Source organism: Paramacrobiotus metropolitanus, unplaced genomic scaffold (assembly GCF_019649055.1).
Source record: "Paramacrobiotus metropolitanus isolate TYO unplaced genomic scaffold, Prichtersi_v1.0 Parri_scaffold0000054, whole genome shotgun sequence".
Taxonomy (NCBI): domain Eukaryota; kingdom Metazoa; phylum Tardigrada; class Eutardigrada; order Parachela; family Macrobiotidae; genus Paramacrobiotus; species Paramacrobiotus metropolitanus.
Window position 1 is genome coordinate 627,993 of NW_026570274.1, and position 17,814 is coordinate 645,806.

General features: G+C 49.5%; 1 protein-coding gene across 1 annotated transcript; it reads left to right on the top strand.

Moving 5' to 3' along the window:
• Positions 1-13,056: 13,056 nt before the first annotated feature.
• Positions 13,057-14,979, top strand: LOC129592625 (uncharacterized). Its single transcript, XM_055488699.1, is given in 5 exon segments — positions 13,057-13,340; positions 13,343-13,519; positions 13,606-14,096; positions 14,153-14,536; positions 14,611-14,979. Coding segments are annotated over 5 exon segments (1,506 nt in total). The 5' UTR covers positions 13,057-13,255.
• Positions 14,980-17,814: the final 2,835 nt, after the last annotated feature.

Genomic DNA, 17,814 nt, shown 5'->3' on the forward strand with positions numbered 1-17,814 from the left:
AGTGCAGCGTACGCTAACTATGGACCACGCAGAAATTATATTCCCATACTGCGCACAAAAGTAAGAACGCTACTAGATCCTACTAAGTCTTTAGCGTGCTATGACGACTGCGTCATCGCATGTATTTATTTTTGAGTACGTGGAAAAACGAGGATTGTGTGCATTGACTTGTTTAAAATGTGTGGCGTAGTGCCGTGACACTGATGTAACACGAATTTTGTGCCTTTAGTTATCTACATACAGATATGTGGTGTCTTGCCTAGCATGGCAACGGCGGTAGCAGTGTGTCTGTGTTGTCCTGTTGATAACAATCTGCTGCTTTTGTGTGCCCTCAGTGGCGGGTCAATATTAAAGATATTAACCGCCACCTTCAAGTCGTGACACCATAAAAAAAAAATGTGCGCAACTGCACAAAATCGTAGAAGTACTGCTGCTTATGCGCAATTTAAGTTACACTATTGTGAAAATTTTTACACAAGCCTTAATGACATTGTTTGGTTTGATAAGGCCACTAGGATAGATATATCTGGCGAATTAACAAGGAGGTTGGTTTGCTTGTTTTCACGGGCGCGGGTTTCGGTATAGTAATACGATGCTGCGTTATTATTTGCTTGTTGGAAAGGATTTCTGGGTTTACAGCCATCGGTTTAGAGAAGGAAATTTATGCCTAGGGTAACTCACGAGTAACTACTGTGCAAACTGGACGAATTGACAGTGATTCAGTTACCTGCGTGTGCATTGCTAGATGTATGCAAACGAGTATACACTGCGAGCGGTTGCGTATATGCCCATCTTCCGTCTCTGATAGATCTGTATTCTGCACATCGTTGTCCACGTAAAACAGGAAAACATTTTCTCATCAGCTAGGCTAATTAGGAGCATCAGCATTTTTTACCTCGTTCTACTTCCGCTTACTTTTTAACTCGGATTTTCGGTGCAGTTACCTACCCATAAAAAAGTCGCATAGGCAAATTGTACTTTAAATGCAGACTTCTCTCGTGGGATTCCAGATCGCTGAATTACCATGTTCTGAGTAGCAACACGCTCATGTCTAAGCTGCAGCTGACTTCAAAACTTCAGGTAGTAGCGACACCTTTACACTACATATCCGCTGTACTCCTTACGGAGAACTACTACAATTCATGTTGTGCACTGTTTGAGCTCATGTCTGCCTCTACGCGGACTCAATCCCAATTTTGAATCCGCTCTTCTGTACAAAAAAATTAGCAGATCCCTTCCAGTTCTACATGTGTTCAGATGCGGGCCGCACTTGTGTTTAGCTACCTGGAAGGAATATGAGCATAACAACACTGATTTTGAAGTGTGCCGCACTTACTTGTTCTCACCTGCCCCACTTAATATTTGCATCTCTACCTTATATAGTCTTCGTTACCCCAAATTTGAAGTTTCATTTAAAGAACAGTTTTGAAAACAATACTTCAAGCAACTGCATCAATTATTTGGCTTGGAAATAACGTAAAATACTTGCTAAAATATATTAAGAGTTATCAAATTTGAGATTGCTCAGATATGTTTCATCTGTTAATTTTTCTCCCAGTGCACTTTCAACGTTTTCGGTGGGAGAGTTACTTCGTTGACTACTGCGGAACTTTTGAAACCAAACCACCCTGACAAGAGTCAATTTTAAATTTGACGTTGTATAACTTTGATTTGGATATAGGTGCTTCTCAAAGCAGCGGAAAAAGATTCAGTTTGTAGTCCGAACAGCGGTTTTTCTTTATGGGCTATTCATTTGGTGGCTTATATAGCCAACGGGGATTTAAATGTGTTGCGTTTGCAACTCATGCGTGAGTTCTTTTGCCAGCGCCTTTCGCTCGAGATTCAAGGAGAGAATGCCGTCTACGAAGAATTCAGAGAAGACGTTGTTGTTGCAAACTTGAAAAAATTGTTATTGCTAACTAAAGTTGTTATTGTTATTGTTGTTATGCCGTATTTATTTCAATCTGTATGAAAAAAGGATGGATGTACCGCCTGAAAAACAGATTAAGTGCGCCAGCGGGCATTTGCATTGGTGCAAACTGTCAAATAACTGCATAGAAGGTGAGGTTTTTATTTCGTTAAACACAAGTCCATACTGAAAAAAAAACAGTTTATCACAAAAACACACTGAAGATTAAGAACCCAATCACAATAATAAAAGTTTATTTAACGCTGCCGCTCCATCCATTGTTCCGTAGGTGTCTCCAGCAGAGTGCATGGGTGACTCCCAGCAGAAAAAGGACAAGGTAAGCCGCGCTGCCACGCATACACAATAAAGGGCATGCGACACTTTGCACATGGTTACGTCCACTTTCAGCCGACTGATATCCCGACCGTATTATCAAGGTGGTTACCGCTGTGTGCCGAGCTCGAAGGCGAAGCTTTCAGCCATATGTGGTTGTCCTCCTTACCGCGCAAAAATGCCCAAAAGCATTGAGAGCAAAAGCAAAATCTCAGCAATCATCTGTCCAGTCGATCACTTGTGTACACATGTAAAAAAATAAACACATGCATGTGTTTATTTTCTGAATGACTTTCATAAACTTTCATAAACGTTAACACATTTAGCTCGTGTCCTGTCGGCACTTGCGAATCTAACTGTCACAGCAGCGAGTACGGACAGAAATACATTTTAACTTGTTCCCTTGTTCCAACACACGTTACATAAACTGCGAAACACGTCAGCCGTTGCAGACCGCAGATCCGGCAACGCAACCATGAATAACAGGGGGTCAAAGAGAGTTTGCACCAACTTCAGATTATTGCCAATTTGAAAGACCAGCTCAACGTTAACGTGGCGAATCAACAAGTAAAACATGTTATTCGGTGTCCAAAACACAAGCACGCTTACTGTCAGCAGGGTTAACATCAGAAACGATTTGGAAACGGTCTTAATTCTCTCGCGTTCTACCAAATGCGCGCCACTCCTCATGGGCGTGGCTGCATTGCTGGAGACCGTCCCTTTAGGCTTATTAGCATCCTGAATTTGTCGTCGGTATCGCAGCCGACGAAAAACAAAAAACGGATACGAAACCAGAATTATGCATTCCGGAGTAATGAAGAACATGACTGACATCGTGGTAATCCACGCGGTCATTGGAGGGAAATAGCTGAAGTCGCACCGCTGGTTTAGCAAATCAGTTCGATAGTACACTCCATCGAGGACAACTCCCGGCACCGCGCAGATGTTAATTATGATGAACGTTAAGGTGCAAATTACAGCGGCCATTTTATGCGAGTGATGACGCTTGTAATGCACCGGCCATGCGATTGCCCAGCCGCGGTTTAGGCTGATCAAAAGATGGATGACGCTTGGTGCTGCCGCGGCCACCACTTGAAAATATAAGTAGATTGTGCACAGAACGGATTCAAAGGACAAGGGCATAACGTCTTTGAGCAGTAAGGTGGCAGAGTTAAAAGTTAGTGCTTGAGCAATATTGGAGAGCATGAGGGCTATAACATATATCCCAAAAGGGGTCCGCAGCGTTAATTGTTTGACGCGATAGACGTAAAGAAGGAAAGCGTTGGTAAGGCATACCAGAATTGATAAGACGCACGTCAATGTGTGCGCAGATGTCCAGTGTTCATAGAGAAGAAACCGTATTCTGATCGTGCTACAGTTCAACGTCATGGCCGCCGGCCATGATGTGTTGTTGACGTTATTAGACATTATTCCCCCGTGTACGTTTTAGTTCCAATAAAATTTAACCAGTACGCAGACCATTAATTCCAATTGCCATGAATGCAAGAATTCTGGCTTCCTAACCCAATATCCAAATATCTTGTCATCAACCGGAGCCTAATGAAGGTCCTCTTAATCAGCACCAATGCAGAAATGTATCTGTGTCCGTTACGGAAGCTTGTTACGGAAGTAACAACAAACAATAATATTAACGCAAATGACGCCTTAGCAACGCTCCGGTCTGCAATGCACGCCAACGTGCTTTTTTCCAGTAATAATCCCACGCTCAACGTAAAATCCCCTGCTGAATAAGATGAGACTTTGTGTGAAAGCCGGAAAGCACTCCTGTGTAACAGATGTGCACGAGGAGATCACGAGTGATGCTTTATTGACAAATAAAGGGGGAACAATACTGCGTATAGCAGGAAAGCAAGAACAATAGCAGTGATGGCTAAAATAGCAAGTGTGTGCCAAGAGGGTTCTTGAGCGTCTTCCAAGTCGTGAAAGAAGCCACCCGCGGCAAGCACGTGCTGTGTGCCATCAGCTGTGTGATGATGCGCAGACTGGACTCTATCCAACGCGAGCGTATGAACGCTGAGTCATACTGCGAAAGAGGAACGAGAGAGCCAGTGTGGCTCAGTGTATGCGCTGCGTATATCCGCTTCAGCGGATGAGTGCAGTGCAGCAGCACACGTACGTACAGCGGGAGAGGTGGTAACGGCAAGCAATGGTGCAAGTACGTCCTGTGTGGACCGTACGCACCAGGCGCAGTCGTACGCCTCTGACATGCCTCTGGGCGGGAATCCGAGCTCCCGCGAAGGATGCTCCGACTCGGTACCGCACCAGTACCACACAACTCTCCGGTCGGACCCATGTGGGGTCGCCGGTACGCGTCTTCTGGCAGTGGGAGTCCGGTGTCTGGTCGACCGTCCCTTCTTCACTTCCGAACCCATGAGTGGAAGCCACTCACGGCCGAGAAATCCGGAAGCCGCTCGGGCGTTTCGTTGGACCGGTGATGCATCTGTTGGCTGGCTTCTTGCTTCTGTTGGCATCGGAGAACAGTGTAAAAAGAAAAATGTAATGAAAGTTTATGCAGCGCGAAAGAAAGTAAATAAAGTTTAATCACAATTCCAGTGAGCAAAAGGGGTTACAAAACAGATCTGTCAAAGAGATCGAACTAGAAAAATACAATCCCGTTTGTTAGGAGAAATGCTAAAAAAAATGCAAAAATCTGTCCGGGGGTCCTATTCCGACTAGGATGACGTCCACGGGGCGATTGAGTCTCCACGGGGTCTCCTGTCCACTTTCATCCGGTAAAGTTGGGTCCGGGGCATCAGTTCCCGGGTTACCCGTCGTAACCGGTTACATTCTCCGAGGTCGGATAAGCACGGTTAAACACTTACTTCCGACTCGTATCCGTCCGTTCGGGATAGAGAGGCACTGTTGCAGATGCAAATGCCGAGGCATCCTCTCTGAATGGGGAATAGGACCGAGGTCGGTTTGACCAAGGTCGGCCTACCGGTAAGTCGACCGGCGGCAAGGGTGATTCGGCTATGTTCCGAATTTCAAAAGTCCAGGTCGGGAAAAGCTGTATATAAGTCATGCGGCCTTTGTGGTCGTCATGTACAGCAGTTCCGTTCAAAAAGTGGTCGGTTACAACCGTTTAATCTGCTACCACGAGCCTGGTTTGGGGTAATCCGAGTCGAACTGGCTCGAAGGTCCGATCGGAAATCATGAGTTTGTTCGATGGAAGCGTCCAGTCGACTTCCATCCGGTGTATTCCGTTGTTATCCGACCTTCTGTCGAGGTCGGTCATCCTATCCGTCGGTGGTCGACTAGGGTTAACCTGCAATAACATGCCCATGTGGGGCTAAACAAGTGCCTTCAGGTCGAATTCATCCACCGCAAACAGTGATCAATCATCTTCGGTCATGCTGACTGGGTTTCCGACTTCCGACTTGTGGTCGGTTATGGTCGGCTTCGGAAGGTCGGATGAACTGTGTGCTCATCCGTCCGAAGGCTAAGTTTTTCCGTTAGGAGGTCGGTTCTCGACTTCCAAATGCCTTTGCCGACTTGTTGTCGTATCCTTCCGACTTCTATTCGGTCTCTTCCGACCTTCGTCTGAGGTTGGCTGATTTCCGACTTCGGATGAACTGTGTGTTCATCAGTCGAAAAAGCAGAGTTCGTCGGCTAGGAGGTCGATTTTCTACTTCTGATGGATTTTCCGACCTGTTGTCGTATACTTCCGACCTCCATCTAGTGACTTCCGACTTGCTTTAGGAGTTCTGTGCGTACGGCTACAGTTGACCGGGTCTCCGTTGTTCGGACATCCTTCGGTCAGTTCGAACTGGCAGAAGGATATTCAGCAGCACAACTCCGTTTCTCCTGTGGCTACTTTCCAGACATGAACTCCGGGTCGGATCCGAGCTACTGTTGGCTCATGACACCTCTGGGTGGCCGAGTCCTGCGAGGTGGGAGTTTCCTTGGCATCTGTTGGCCGGGTGACTGGCGCTTCGTCATGCCGGTGTGCTCGCTTACAACGTTAGGGGTCTTTGTGGCCCCGGTTGACAAGACAAGCTCTTTGGTTTAAACTTCATGCACATGCAAGTCCCTGAGGTCGTCAGATCCGATTCTTCCGTTTTGTTTTGTCGCGAACCTGAGACGCCTAGCCGCTTCTGTTGGGGGTAGACAACTCACGTCCAAGGGGAATTTTTCTTTGCCGCGAACGAAGGACTCTTGGCCGTTTTTGTTGCGGTAAAGAGTTCTTCGCCCACGGGGGTTCATGAAGGGGTGCAGGTCGAGTATTTTAACTCGGTCTGCCTAGGATGTTCCATTGAAGGCATGGGGAAGCAGGTCGCGGCGGAGTCGTTGGTGTGGTGGCCAAATCACCGTCGCTGTTCCTCTTCAGGTAATGGCAGCACGTTCGAGACGCGCGTAGTCGTGGTCACCGGTGAATCGGCTGGTTTACCCGATATCGTCCGGGGGAGACTGCGGTTGGACTCCGGGTACAGGTTCCTAGTTGAGTTCCTGTAGATCTGGGTTCAAACGGAGAATCCGGTTAAGTTACCACGTGGCTACTGCTAGCTTCCGTCCATTCTTCCTGGGCAATTTCTGTTGGCCGTTATGGTCGACCTGTGTGGTCGGCCATAATGTCGATTTCTCGTTAGTCGGCTACCATATACTTAGTCGATCTGTGTGATCGGCTGAGGTAGCGAGTCGTGGTTCGGCGATCTGCATCGTTGCGATTCCGACTTCAACTCTCTGAACAATTCGTTCCGAGTTTCCCAAAACCGATCTCTGTGATCGGCTTACACAACCGACCTTTGTGGTCGGTTAGTGCCACGATATCCGTTATGTCTCCAAGTTATGGATGAAGTACAAAGTTGACCTTTGTGGTCAACTCAAGTACATATAGTCAAACCCGAGTTTTCTTGCGCTGTTGGCGACTCGGCCGAGGGATGTCCGCTTTTACACTGGTGAAGGCTGCTCGGCTACCCGGTTCCGAAGTTGGCTACGGGTGCTCGGCAAACATGGCGGTGAACACGCAGCGACGTATTCAGCGCCACGTTAGCGTAATCCTCTCGGTCTATGCTCCGGAGTCGGTTGGCCGGAGTAATCTTCATAGCCGGTCGTGGTTAATGGTGTGATCTGTACCATGTAACTATCGATCGGCTCCATGTAACGCGGATTGGGGCTTCTGTTGGCTCCGATGGTCGCAGAACGTGGTTGTCGATCTGCTATGTTAGCAGATGTGGTTCACGATCTGTTCATGCCATGCTGGGGAACTGAGGTCGGTTTGCTCAGTTCTGTCCAGGGGATTCCTCGGGAGACGTACCGGAACGGTGGAAAAAGCCGGTTTGTCAGGTCTAACCATCCATGTCCGGGTCAAAACCGAAGAATCCGGCTGACTTGTGTAGTCGGCACTCTGGCAAAGTCATCGTTGACTTCCGCTGTATACTTGGTTTGGTCGGTTTCTGGAAAAAAACTAAAGAAAAATGTCCATTCCGAAGTCGTTTCTCAGTCGGGTCGGTTCTCGACCGTGCCGTTTTTCGGCGTTAAGTCCCCTTAGTTTGTTCCGAGTGGGGGATCGAGTTCCAATGTGGGAACTCGATCTTAACTGAGTGGAACTTCGACGGGTTTGTCGCCGCCGAAGTAGTCATCTTCATCTTCATCATCCGGGCCAGGTCGGTTATGTGGCCGGATAGTCGGATCCTTGGGTTTACAAGTCGCCGGGCCACTCCGTTGAGACATCTCGTCAGTCTCATCCGTTTCTTGGCCGAGGCGATCCGCTCTGCCTTTCCTCGATTCCCTGGCCGCTTGTTTGCGGAGCCGCAGCGCATACGGTCGTGCGCCGGGTGCTATGTCGTCCGACATCCAAGGTTCGTAGGGCGATGAGTTAAATCCGCTGGGTAAAGTCTTCTTTTGTCGGTACCAGCTGATAAATCTGGTCGCGTCGTCGCTGGGATCTACGTGATCCTCACGAAAGGCATACTTTGTCGCATACCGTTCGTGGGTGTACAGCAAGTCGCGCATCCAGACGGCGAGGATAACACTTCTCATTGGTGTGCCAAGTTGGGCTACGAGGGTCTCCACAGCCGCTGGTATCATCTCGTTCTGGTATAGGCCGTACAGGGTGTAGTGGCAAAAGTAATTGCCGAGCCGAGCTGCGAAGATGAATCGCAGGAATGCGGTGACTCCGTCCTGGGCCATGTCAACTTCCCCTTCTGGGAGGTACTGAGTCAAGTCCAGTGCTGCCCGAGCCGCGGTTGTTACAAAGGCTGGGTGGGCGTCCGTGATGACGAACTGGGCAATACTTTCCATCTCGTCATGGGGGTATTCCCGAGCTCCTAGTTGGCTCGCACGCGTTCCGTCCGGACTGTAAAGTGGTACATTCAGCAAGACCGGGTCGGTCATCGACGGTAACGCATTCGATCTAGTGTACGGATGTTCAACATTCTGTGCTGTGTGCGCAGACATGTTGAAGTCCGGTTGCCACTGATGTTGTTCCAGTAACGTCTGGTATCCAGATCGGACGAGGAATTGACGGAGGTTTTCTACCATTCGCCAAACTTGTGGTCGATTCCGTTCCTCGTAATTCATGACGTTCATAATGTGGTTTGTCCGTTCAGTGGGATGTAGCATGACGACCTCGATTCCTTGTTGTCGAGCGCGGTCGTAGCGAGGATCTTCTCGGATCGGCACTTCTACTTGTGGTAGTTGCGCCATCTGGTCGGCTACTTCGACGTCCATTTGTTCCGGTTGAGCTGCCAGTTCAGCTGGGACTTCAGCCGCCGGTTCCGCCTGATGGGCTTCCGGCTGCTGTTCGGGTGGGACAAAGTTACGTTTCGACTTATTTGTTAAGTCTACCGTAAGTCCGATTCCCGTTTCTCCGGATCCAGTCCGTTTTCCTGGTGGAGGTCTGGTCGGCTCTTTTCCGACTTGGCGGATAACTGCTCGTTGCTCTTCGATTCTGTCTCGAAGATCAACAGGACCAATCCTGTGTCGGAGGTCGTGTCCCGCTAAATTTTTACTCGGTCGGCGTTGCTGCTGTTGAGTTGCCGGTTGAGTCCGAGTTCCATGAGTTCCATGTTGGGGAATCTGCTGGGAAACAGTTGGACGAGCCTGTGTGACTACTGGCGTTGCCCTATGTGGGATTGCCATCAACTGTTCCTGGGTTGCCGGAGTAAAGGTAACCGGCTGTTGGGTTCCGTCCGGCATATTCATTATCATCGTCACCGATGCACTAGTCATTGGTCGGTGTGGATCTCCGACGAAGACATCGCGTATGGTGTGCATCAACTGCTCGGTTTCCAGGCGACCCTGTGTGGGTGCCGGTACCCGAATTTTTATTTCCGGTTCGTAGTCGGTCGGTGGTGGATGGACTCGCATTGTGGCGATCCGTTTATCGACCTCCCTAATCCTCTTCTGGTCGTCGAGTTGACGCTGCAGATCCTGCATCTGACGATACTCCAACAGCCTGTTTGTTAAGACTGGTGGTCGGGTTTCTTCCCATCTCGAGTCGTTAGCTCGTTGTCGCTGAATTGTAGCCAGGTTATCCTGTTCGTGTGACTCCAATTGGTTAATCAGGTATTCTCTGCCGGCCAGGTACCGATATGCGCTCAAGTTACCAGCGACAACATTAATGTAAAGTGCCGCCGCCTGAGCTCGGTGTTGCGGTCCAGTGCCGGTAACTCGTTCGTTTGTGAAGGAAACGATGCATTGCCCGCAGGGCAATCTGTTGTTGTCCCTCGTCGCGTTATCCCCGCACTGTTGGCAGTCCACCGTATAAGCTTCCGTTCGGTTCTGTCAAAACAAAAGTAAGCCAACCGTTTCTCGGTTGCATCTTATAAATTTACACCCTATAGTTACTACGGTCGGGCCAGGTCGGTTCTCGAACTGGTCCAAGACGCCTTTGTGGTCGTCTAATGAGGTAAGTCGACTTCTGTTGGTCGATGACGCCTGTGTGGTGTCAATGGAGGGAGGTCGGTTATGCCTCTCCTCCAACGCGTTCTGCGTTCCCTCATTCCAGTGTCGGTGCTTCTGACGACTGCGGCCGACTTGCTTGGTGCGAGTCAGCCAACTCGGTCGGTTGTGCCGAGGTGGATCGTTCCTTCGGTAAGTGTCCGTGTCGGTGAGTTGATGGGTTTAGTGCTATAAATCGTTGGCCACCCTGGACTTTATCGGTGTTTGTGGCAAATCTTTGTTGGTAGAGTGCCTTAGATAGGACGAATTCCAATTCGTCTTCCAGGGAATACTTCTTGCGTCCGGCGATTACGTCCGGTTTGGCCTTGTATTTGGGGTCGACCAACTGCGGTTCCGCTGCTGTCCATTCGAACTCGAACCGTGCTGTAAGTTGGTGGAGTATTTCTCCACGGGTGAGTCCGTCGGGATGCCAGGACATTTCCATACACGCTTCGATGGCGTGTGTCCATCCTTCGTATGTTGAAGGGGCCGGATCCTTTTTAGCCGGCGGGAACTCGTAGTACATCCGCTTTGTGCTGGTGTACGTACGTATTATCTTCCCGGCATGATATCCCAGGTCACAGTAATGTCGCACGTTATTCTGGCTCAGTTGTCGCCAGTCGCCCGTCTCATCTACCTTCCAATGTTGGAGGAGTTTGAAGGCAATTCTTGGTGTGGCGAATTTCGGTCCACGTGTAGCCAAGGCCTTCAGGGCGGCGAATGTGTACATCCATCCCGCATCGTATTCCGATACACTCGGCTTCGGTTTTGAGGCCGATTTGATGCCTGTGTACTTGACGCGAACGTTGGTTAACGGAGGGATGTCGTCCGGCAACACTTCCATGGTGTCTTCATTCCATTCGGAGAGAAGTGGCCGCTCGTCGGTGTCAGGGGTTATCGGTATCCGTTTACCGTACTGACGAGGGATATATACTCCGCCATCGTCTTCATTGCTTTTGGACTCGTCGGCTTTGTCGCCGCTGTCCTTTTCTTCGGGTTGTTTGTCCGGTATCTCCGGTTCGCCCTGCTGTTGAGGTGCCGAGCTCGACGGTGGTGGGGGTTTACCGTTTTCATCGTCATCATCGTCATCGTCCTTCGGCGATCCATTTCCAGGTGTTTGGAAATCGTCATCGTCGTCGTCGTCTTCGGTTTCTTCCTCGGATGACGAGATCGGCTCCGATGACTTCGGTTCTTTTTTCTTGGCCGGCTTAGTCGACTTCGTCTTGGTCGACTTTGACTTTACCTTCTGTTGGGTCAAGTCTTCCGGTTCCGGGGAAATTTCCATAGGCGAGGACGGCGGGAGTGACTGTACGTCTCTCGGAATGAACCGTCCTTTCGCGCTCCTGGTCGGTTTTGCCAGACTTGCTCGTCCCGCCGGAGCTACTGCCGTACCGACATATGTTGTCGGTTCGAACGGTGCTCGGGGTCGGGGTAAGACTTGGACTCGTCTTTGTGACGACTGTCCAGCCGTACGAGCTATATGCAGCAAGGCAGCTGCATCCTCCGACGGTTGTTCGTTGGAGTCACTGTATTCTTCAATAGGTTCCGTGCCGGCCGGGGGCTTGTCCGTGTTGACGTAAGACATCCGGAGGTTAAACTCACGCCGATGTTGTTCCGGTATGAAGTTAGGCACGGTGTACCGTACTGGTACGTCGCGTTCTGCGTTAGTCGTCTGAAGGGTATGTTGTTCAACCAAAGACGTAATCCGGTCGCTTATCCTGTCCGTAATGATTTCGTCGATGTTCCTCTTCTTGTCCATGTACATCACGTTATATACGCGGGCAATTTGGACCAACGTTGATCCGCGGGGATTCCTACTGTATCCGATTAACCGTGCAATTCTAGTCGGTGTATCGTCCGCATTCCTGGCGGCTGCGCTTTTGAGTGCCTTGATGAGGTCCGGTGGAAGCAGTTCGGCCATCCGTCCCCATTGTCGGTGAACGGCTACTGCTAATCCGAAATCCAAAGTCCAGGCGACGATCTGCATCATGAGTTGATGCGTCAACCATTTTCCGGTTTCACCTCCGACTTGGATGTTGTTGGACAGGTCTCGGACCAAGGACTGGTAGATGTCCACGCCGTTTTTCCTGGCGTTTTCGATGCTCCTTACAACTTCGACGTGTACTCGGACGGTACGGATTAATGTAGGGTTGTTGATACCAAATGGTAACTGGTATTTTGGTACGGCTGGTATACCACTTACCAATGGTATATCAGGCAGGTGTCGAATGGTATGATTTATTACCAGATATACCATATAAATTATGGTATACCAAAATGCCTATGGTAATACCAAAAATTCAATTTTTTTGGGGAGCAGGATAGTGGGAAACGGAAAAATCCTTGTAGAAAGTCGTGATCACCGCAAAGCCATTACGTGTACTACTGTATCTCACCGCTTACGCAGCTTCACTGCACTAAACTGCAAATCCCTCTTTATCCGTTATGACTTTTATCGTTCGTTTCTATCCGCAAGCGGCAAGCATTTCTGTAACAAAACATCATTTTTGTCGGCAAAAACTGGTTGGAAAAACATAGCAGAACCGGCGCATCGACTTAGCGAGCTTCTATCATGAGTTCAGCAGATAATCCAGGGAGCTCAACCCAGGATTCGGAAGCGATGGAAGATCAACCAGCATCAGGTGCGCTTCTTACTTGCTGGTCGACCAGCATTCCGCATCCTTTAAATTTGAGCGCAGTTTGATTTATTTAGCCACTGCAATTTAGTATTCACTACAAAGGTTTTCAGGGGCAAAACGTCCGCGGATTAGCCGTTTACCGATCTGGCGATACTTTAATCGGGGCACCAAACTGGTTTCTCATTCCAATTTTTGGGAAGCGATTTGCAAAGAGTGTGCTGCCAACCTGCCGTCTCCAAAAGTTGTGCGCGGAGAAAAGGTGCATCTGGAAAACCATTTCTATAAGTGCGAATTTATTCGACAATCAACGAAGGATGAATACCGCAAGGAAGTGTCTGTTTGGGTCGACCCAAAAACAAGCGATGCAGCGCACGTGGTTCCACTGCTACCGTCTCCGGTTCCTGGCACAAGCACTGCAAAAAAGCAGGGCAACACGGAATCGTTTTTTGATCGGCCGTTAGCGAAAAGTGAGATGGCGGAATTCGAGCGTCTTCTGGCCGATATGTTTGTCTCTGGTAATTTCTCCTTTCGCGCCGTCGAAGATCCTCGTTTCATTCGATTTTGAAATTTATGCGACCAGCGGTGAAGCCACCAAGTCGATTTGTGTTATCGACTCGCATCATCCCGCAGCGCATTAAATCCGTCGAAAGCGATACTGTCAAAGCATTGTCATTGCAGCGGTCTGTCACTGTGACGCTGGACGGTTACAAGAAAGCAAAGCACGATAAAGTTCTTGGTACGTATGAAAACAGGGGCACATAAGGGCAGTGTTTCTGTTGCATACTTGCAGTGTAGGTCGACCTACAATCGTTTGCTTTTCAGGAATTATGGCTACTGTCAGAAACAGTCAAGGTGTGGAAAACCATTTTTTGTCCACTGAAATTATTTCATCTCAATCGTCTCGAGCTGAGGACGTCATGGAGAAAATTGAAAACAGTTTTACGATGTTGGAAGAAAAATACAAGGCCTGTGCTCGCACAGTTACGTGCGACTCGGATGCCGCCCACGTGAAGGCAAGGCGGTTAATGAAGGAAAAGTATCCCAGCAAGATATTTTTGCCGTGCAGTGCCCACCAAATCAACTTGATCGTGAAGGACGTTTTGACATCAGTCCCAAAATTTTCAGCCGTTTGCAAGAAAGCTGTCGACATTGTTTCGCTACTTGCGGCGCGCACGAAAGCGCTATCCGTTCTTCGCGAGGAGCAGATGAAGTACAATGGCAGCACGACAGCCATAAGCAAACCATGCGACACACGGTGGTACAGTTACAATAATATGTTCCGAGCGATTGTCAAGTCGCGGCTTCCTCTTCAGGTTTGTAGGTCAACCTACAGTTTATTATTTTAAAATTTAAGCATGACCATTTATAGGGCATGGTCGCGCGGCTAGCAGACGACCGATCGAAGACCGAAGGGCTTACAAAGCTTAAAGCTATCATTGAAGATGCAGCATTTTGGAGTGCTCTAAAGTATGTTGTGGAAATTCTGGATCCGATCACTGTAGCTCAAGGAATCACAGAGACAGATGGGTGCACCTTAGGGGATGTTATCAGTCAGTTTGCGAAAATTTACCACGTGTTTATCGCACTGGAAAACGACGATTTAGCGAACGTGTTAGGGTCGACCCTAGAAAAACGCTGGCAAAAATTTTACGATCCGTCGCTTTTTGTGCTGGCTTTGATACTGGACCCGAAGTCCAAAATGAAAGCGTTTAATACTTCTGGACGTTTCAATTTTGGGGTTGTTTTGCGCTGGGCAAAAGGCTGGTACGTCCGTTTATTCGACTGTGATGGGATGAGTGTGGTTAACTCCTTATGGATTATATTGAGAACAAGGGCATATTTGGAGATGATGTTGCATCAAATCTATCTTCTGCGGAGCGCTACTGGAACTATGTGCAGTACGAACACAAAGAGCTGGCCAGCTTAGCTTTGGAACTTTTGCACGTCGTCGTGCATGCTGCGAGTTTGGAGCGCGCTTGGAGTCAATTAGGATTCGTGCATGACGACAACCGGTCTAACTTAAAACTCGATTTGGCTACAGGAATGGTTGCGATGCGAATGAAATTTCAAAAAAGAAGATGTTGTGGCAAAACGAGAAGCGCAGCGAATTGCAGCCCTAAAACAATCCGTGAAGGTCGACCTTCAGACACACAAGAAGAGCGGAAGTACGGTAGTCGAAATGGACGACGACGGTGAAGTGCAGTTGATCTCCAGCAACAATGATAAGTGCAGTACAGTTTCAGATCTGGAAGGCTCCGATGATGCGAACGCTGCGAGTCAGTTCAACTCGGTGTTAGAAGCTCTTTTAGAATTCGAAGAATGCACAGACGATGAGATTATTGAATCAGTGGCCGATTTTTACTCTCTAAGTGACTTATTTGGAGGCGTGCAGGTTTAATAAATTGAATTGACTATGTTAAGACGTAACAGTATACTAAAACTTTAAGAAAAAGCCAAATACCATAGTATTATTATAATACCAGGTATTACTGGTAATACCAGTGGTACTAACTGGTATACCAGTGGTATAAACTGGTATACCAAAATACTAATACCACTGAAGCTGTCAAGTGCCTGGTATCAACAACCCTAGATTAATGTATCGACCGGGTCATCCGGCTGTTCGTCCGGAAGGCGCTCGCGCACGTCGTCTGGGGCTGGCCACTGTGATTCGTCAGTGTCCGCTCCATGGTCGAACATTTCCTTCAGGTCGCCTTTAAATCCTTCGTAAGGGTCACCTTCTCCATGGTCGGAGATTGAGTCCTTCTCCTCGATGTCCGAGATCTGTTCGGATTCCACGTCAGACTGTTGCTTGGATGTGGAGGGCTGGGGTTGTTCGACCGGAGTCGGCGGTTTTGGTGGGTTCCGTAGCCGACCTCCTGAAGTCTTAGCCGGCTTTGTGCCGGTCCGCTCCATGACTTCTTTGAATTTTCGCTCAACCGCCTCTTTGTCGTGTGGTTGTTGAGCCCTTTCCTTCTGCTCGGTCCTTTGTGGGCCGGCATCGGAAATATCCAAGTCGTCGGATGATTTATGCCGCTTGGCCGGATTAGGCTTTGGCGTCTTTACCGTAGAGTCCGACTTCGGTTTGGTCGTCTCTTTGGCCTCCGGCTTTACTGGTTTCTTCTGGGTTTCCGTCGGTTGCGGCTTAGCGGATTGTTTCGCTGCTTCCTTCTTGGCCTTCCGTTTATCCTTGTGGGATTTCGCGGAATTGGCCGAGTTGATGACCCGTGTGTCGCGATCATCGTCGATCTGGACGGAAGGTTGTCTGGTTGGAGGGGGGACTTTCATCTTGACGGATTGCTGTGCCGTCTTCTTGGTCGACTTGGGTTCCGGAGCGGTGACTTTATGTCGAGTCGGCGTAGCCGCTTGTAGGGCTTTAGGTCGACTCTTTTCCGCTCGGTAATGTTCTCCCATACGTTTCATAACGTCGGCCATCTTCTCGGTCAGTCGGTCGTGGTCGCGCCGAGCTTCCGTGGTGTTTCCGAGTATGCTGGCACGTCGGATTCTCAGTGAGTGCCAGAGTTCCCTATCCTCCGGGTATGCCATGTCGATGCAGGCATCCTGTTCCGACCTTGTCAAGTCCTTCACATGTTGTAAGGCTGGGTCGTCATGGAATTCGCGCGATGAGTCCTGAGGTGGCTTCTCTTTAGCCGTACTCCGTTTGGTCGGTATGTTTACCGACTCCTTTGCCGACTCGTTCGTTCGAGACTCGTCAATTGTTAGACGTGGGCCGGAGTGTACCGAGGTCGGTTCGTCCCTTTGTGGTGACGTTTCGACCGTGGTTTCGACTCGCGCTTCCGAAGGGGATGTTGTGTCCATCACGTCTTCGGTTTTCTTCGGTTTCGTCGGAGTATTCCGTGGTGTAAACCTGAGTGGTTTTTCCATTGTCGGTTGACTTGGCAGCTTAGTCGGCTGGGATGCTGATCGGGTCGGCGAAATTTGTTTTACCGGCGATCTGCCTCGTTTCGGCGTGGATCCCTTCGGTGGTGCCGCTGCCTTCTGTTGAATGGAGTCGTCGGAATCGATGTCGTCCGCATTCTCCTCATCTTCACTACTATCCGACATTGTTATCGGAATCTTCTCGGTTACCTCTTCTCCGGGCCGAGGTTGGATCTCCAGCGTATAAGCGCCTGGGTTGATGCTCGGATTACGGAGACGTTGGATCGTCTGGATCATGTTAGAGTCCAGCGGGAGTTGTCGTAACTCCTGCTTTCCGCATCTCAATGTCACCAACCGTCTCAAGACTTTGTCTCTGTCCTGGATTGTGGCGTGGATCTTCTGGGCCGTTTGAGTCTGTTGCTCTTCCGTCATGGTCCGATCTCGGATACCTCCTTGAAGTTGTGCTTCGTAGAGTATCCGTTGAAGATCTAATGTTTTGGCTTGGCTGACCAACTTCTTGTGGATGCCGGGAGTAAATAAGGCCTTCGCTCCCATCACTTTCCGTGACGGGCTCGGCTTCTCCTCAGCCGGTAGTAGGGAAGACGGAGTCGCCTTCAGGATCTCCAAGAGTCGTTCCTTGGTCCTGACTGGTGATGGCGACTTTGACGGGAAGAGACGCCTGCGTGGACCGTGCTCTTCAATGTTGTCCGTCAGTTTCGGCTTCCTAGCGAATTTCGGTGAGTTTGATCCGCCAGGTTGGAGAACGAGTCGACCGTCAGGTGTTCGTTCACTCTGCGGTTCTCTTTGTGAGAGCCCAGGTAACGTTGTCGGTCGTTCGAGGGGCTGGGGTCGGCTAGCTTCCGTTGCTGCGGCTTCCACCGACGTGTCCATTGGCTCGTCTTCACCTTCAAGTCCTGGTACCGGTACTTCGTCCATCGGCTCGTCTTGGTGACTCGCCGGTGGGACTACCTGTGTCGGTTTGACAGGTTGTACCTTTGGCTTTTTAGCGGAGGGCGGCTTCCTCAGCTTGCGTTGCGCTTCCGCTTCCTTCCGCTTGTAGAAGTCGTCTACGAAGGACTGAATCATGGCCGTCAAAGTTTGCAGCCGTTCCTGGTTCTTTGCCGACCACACTGTCGTTGGTCGGAGGATAAA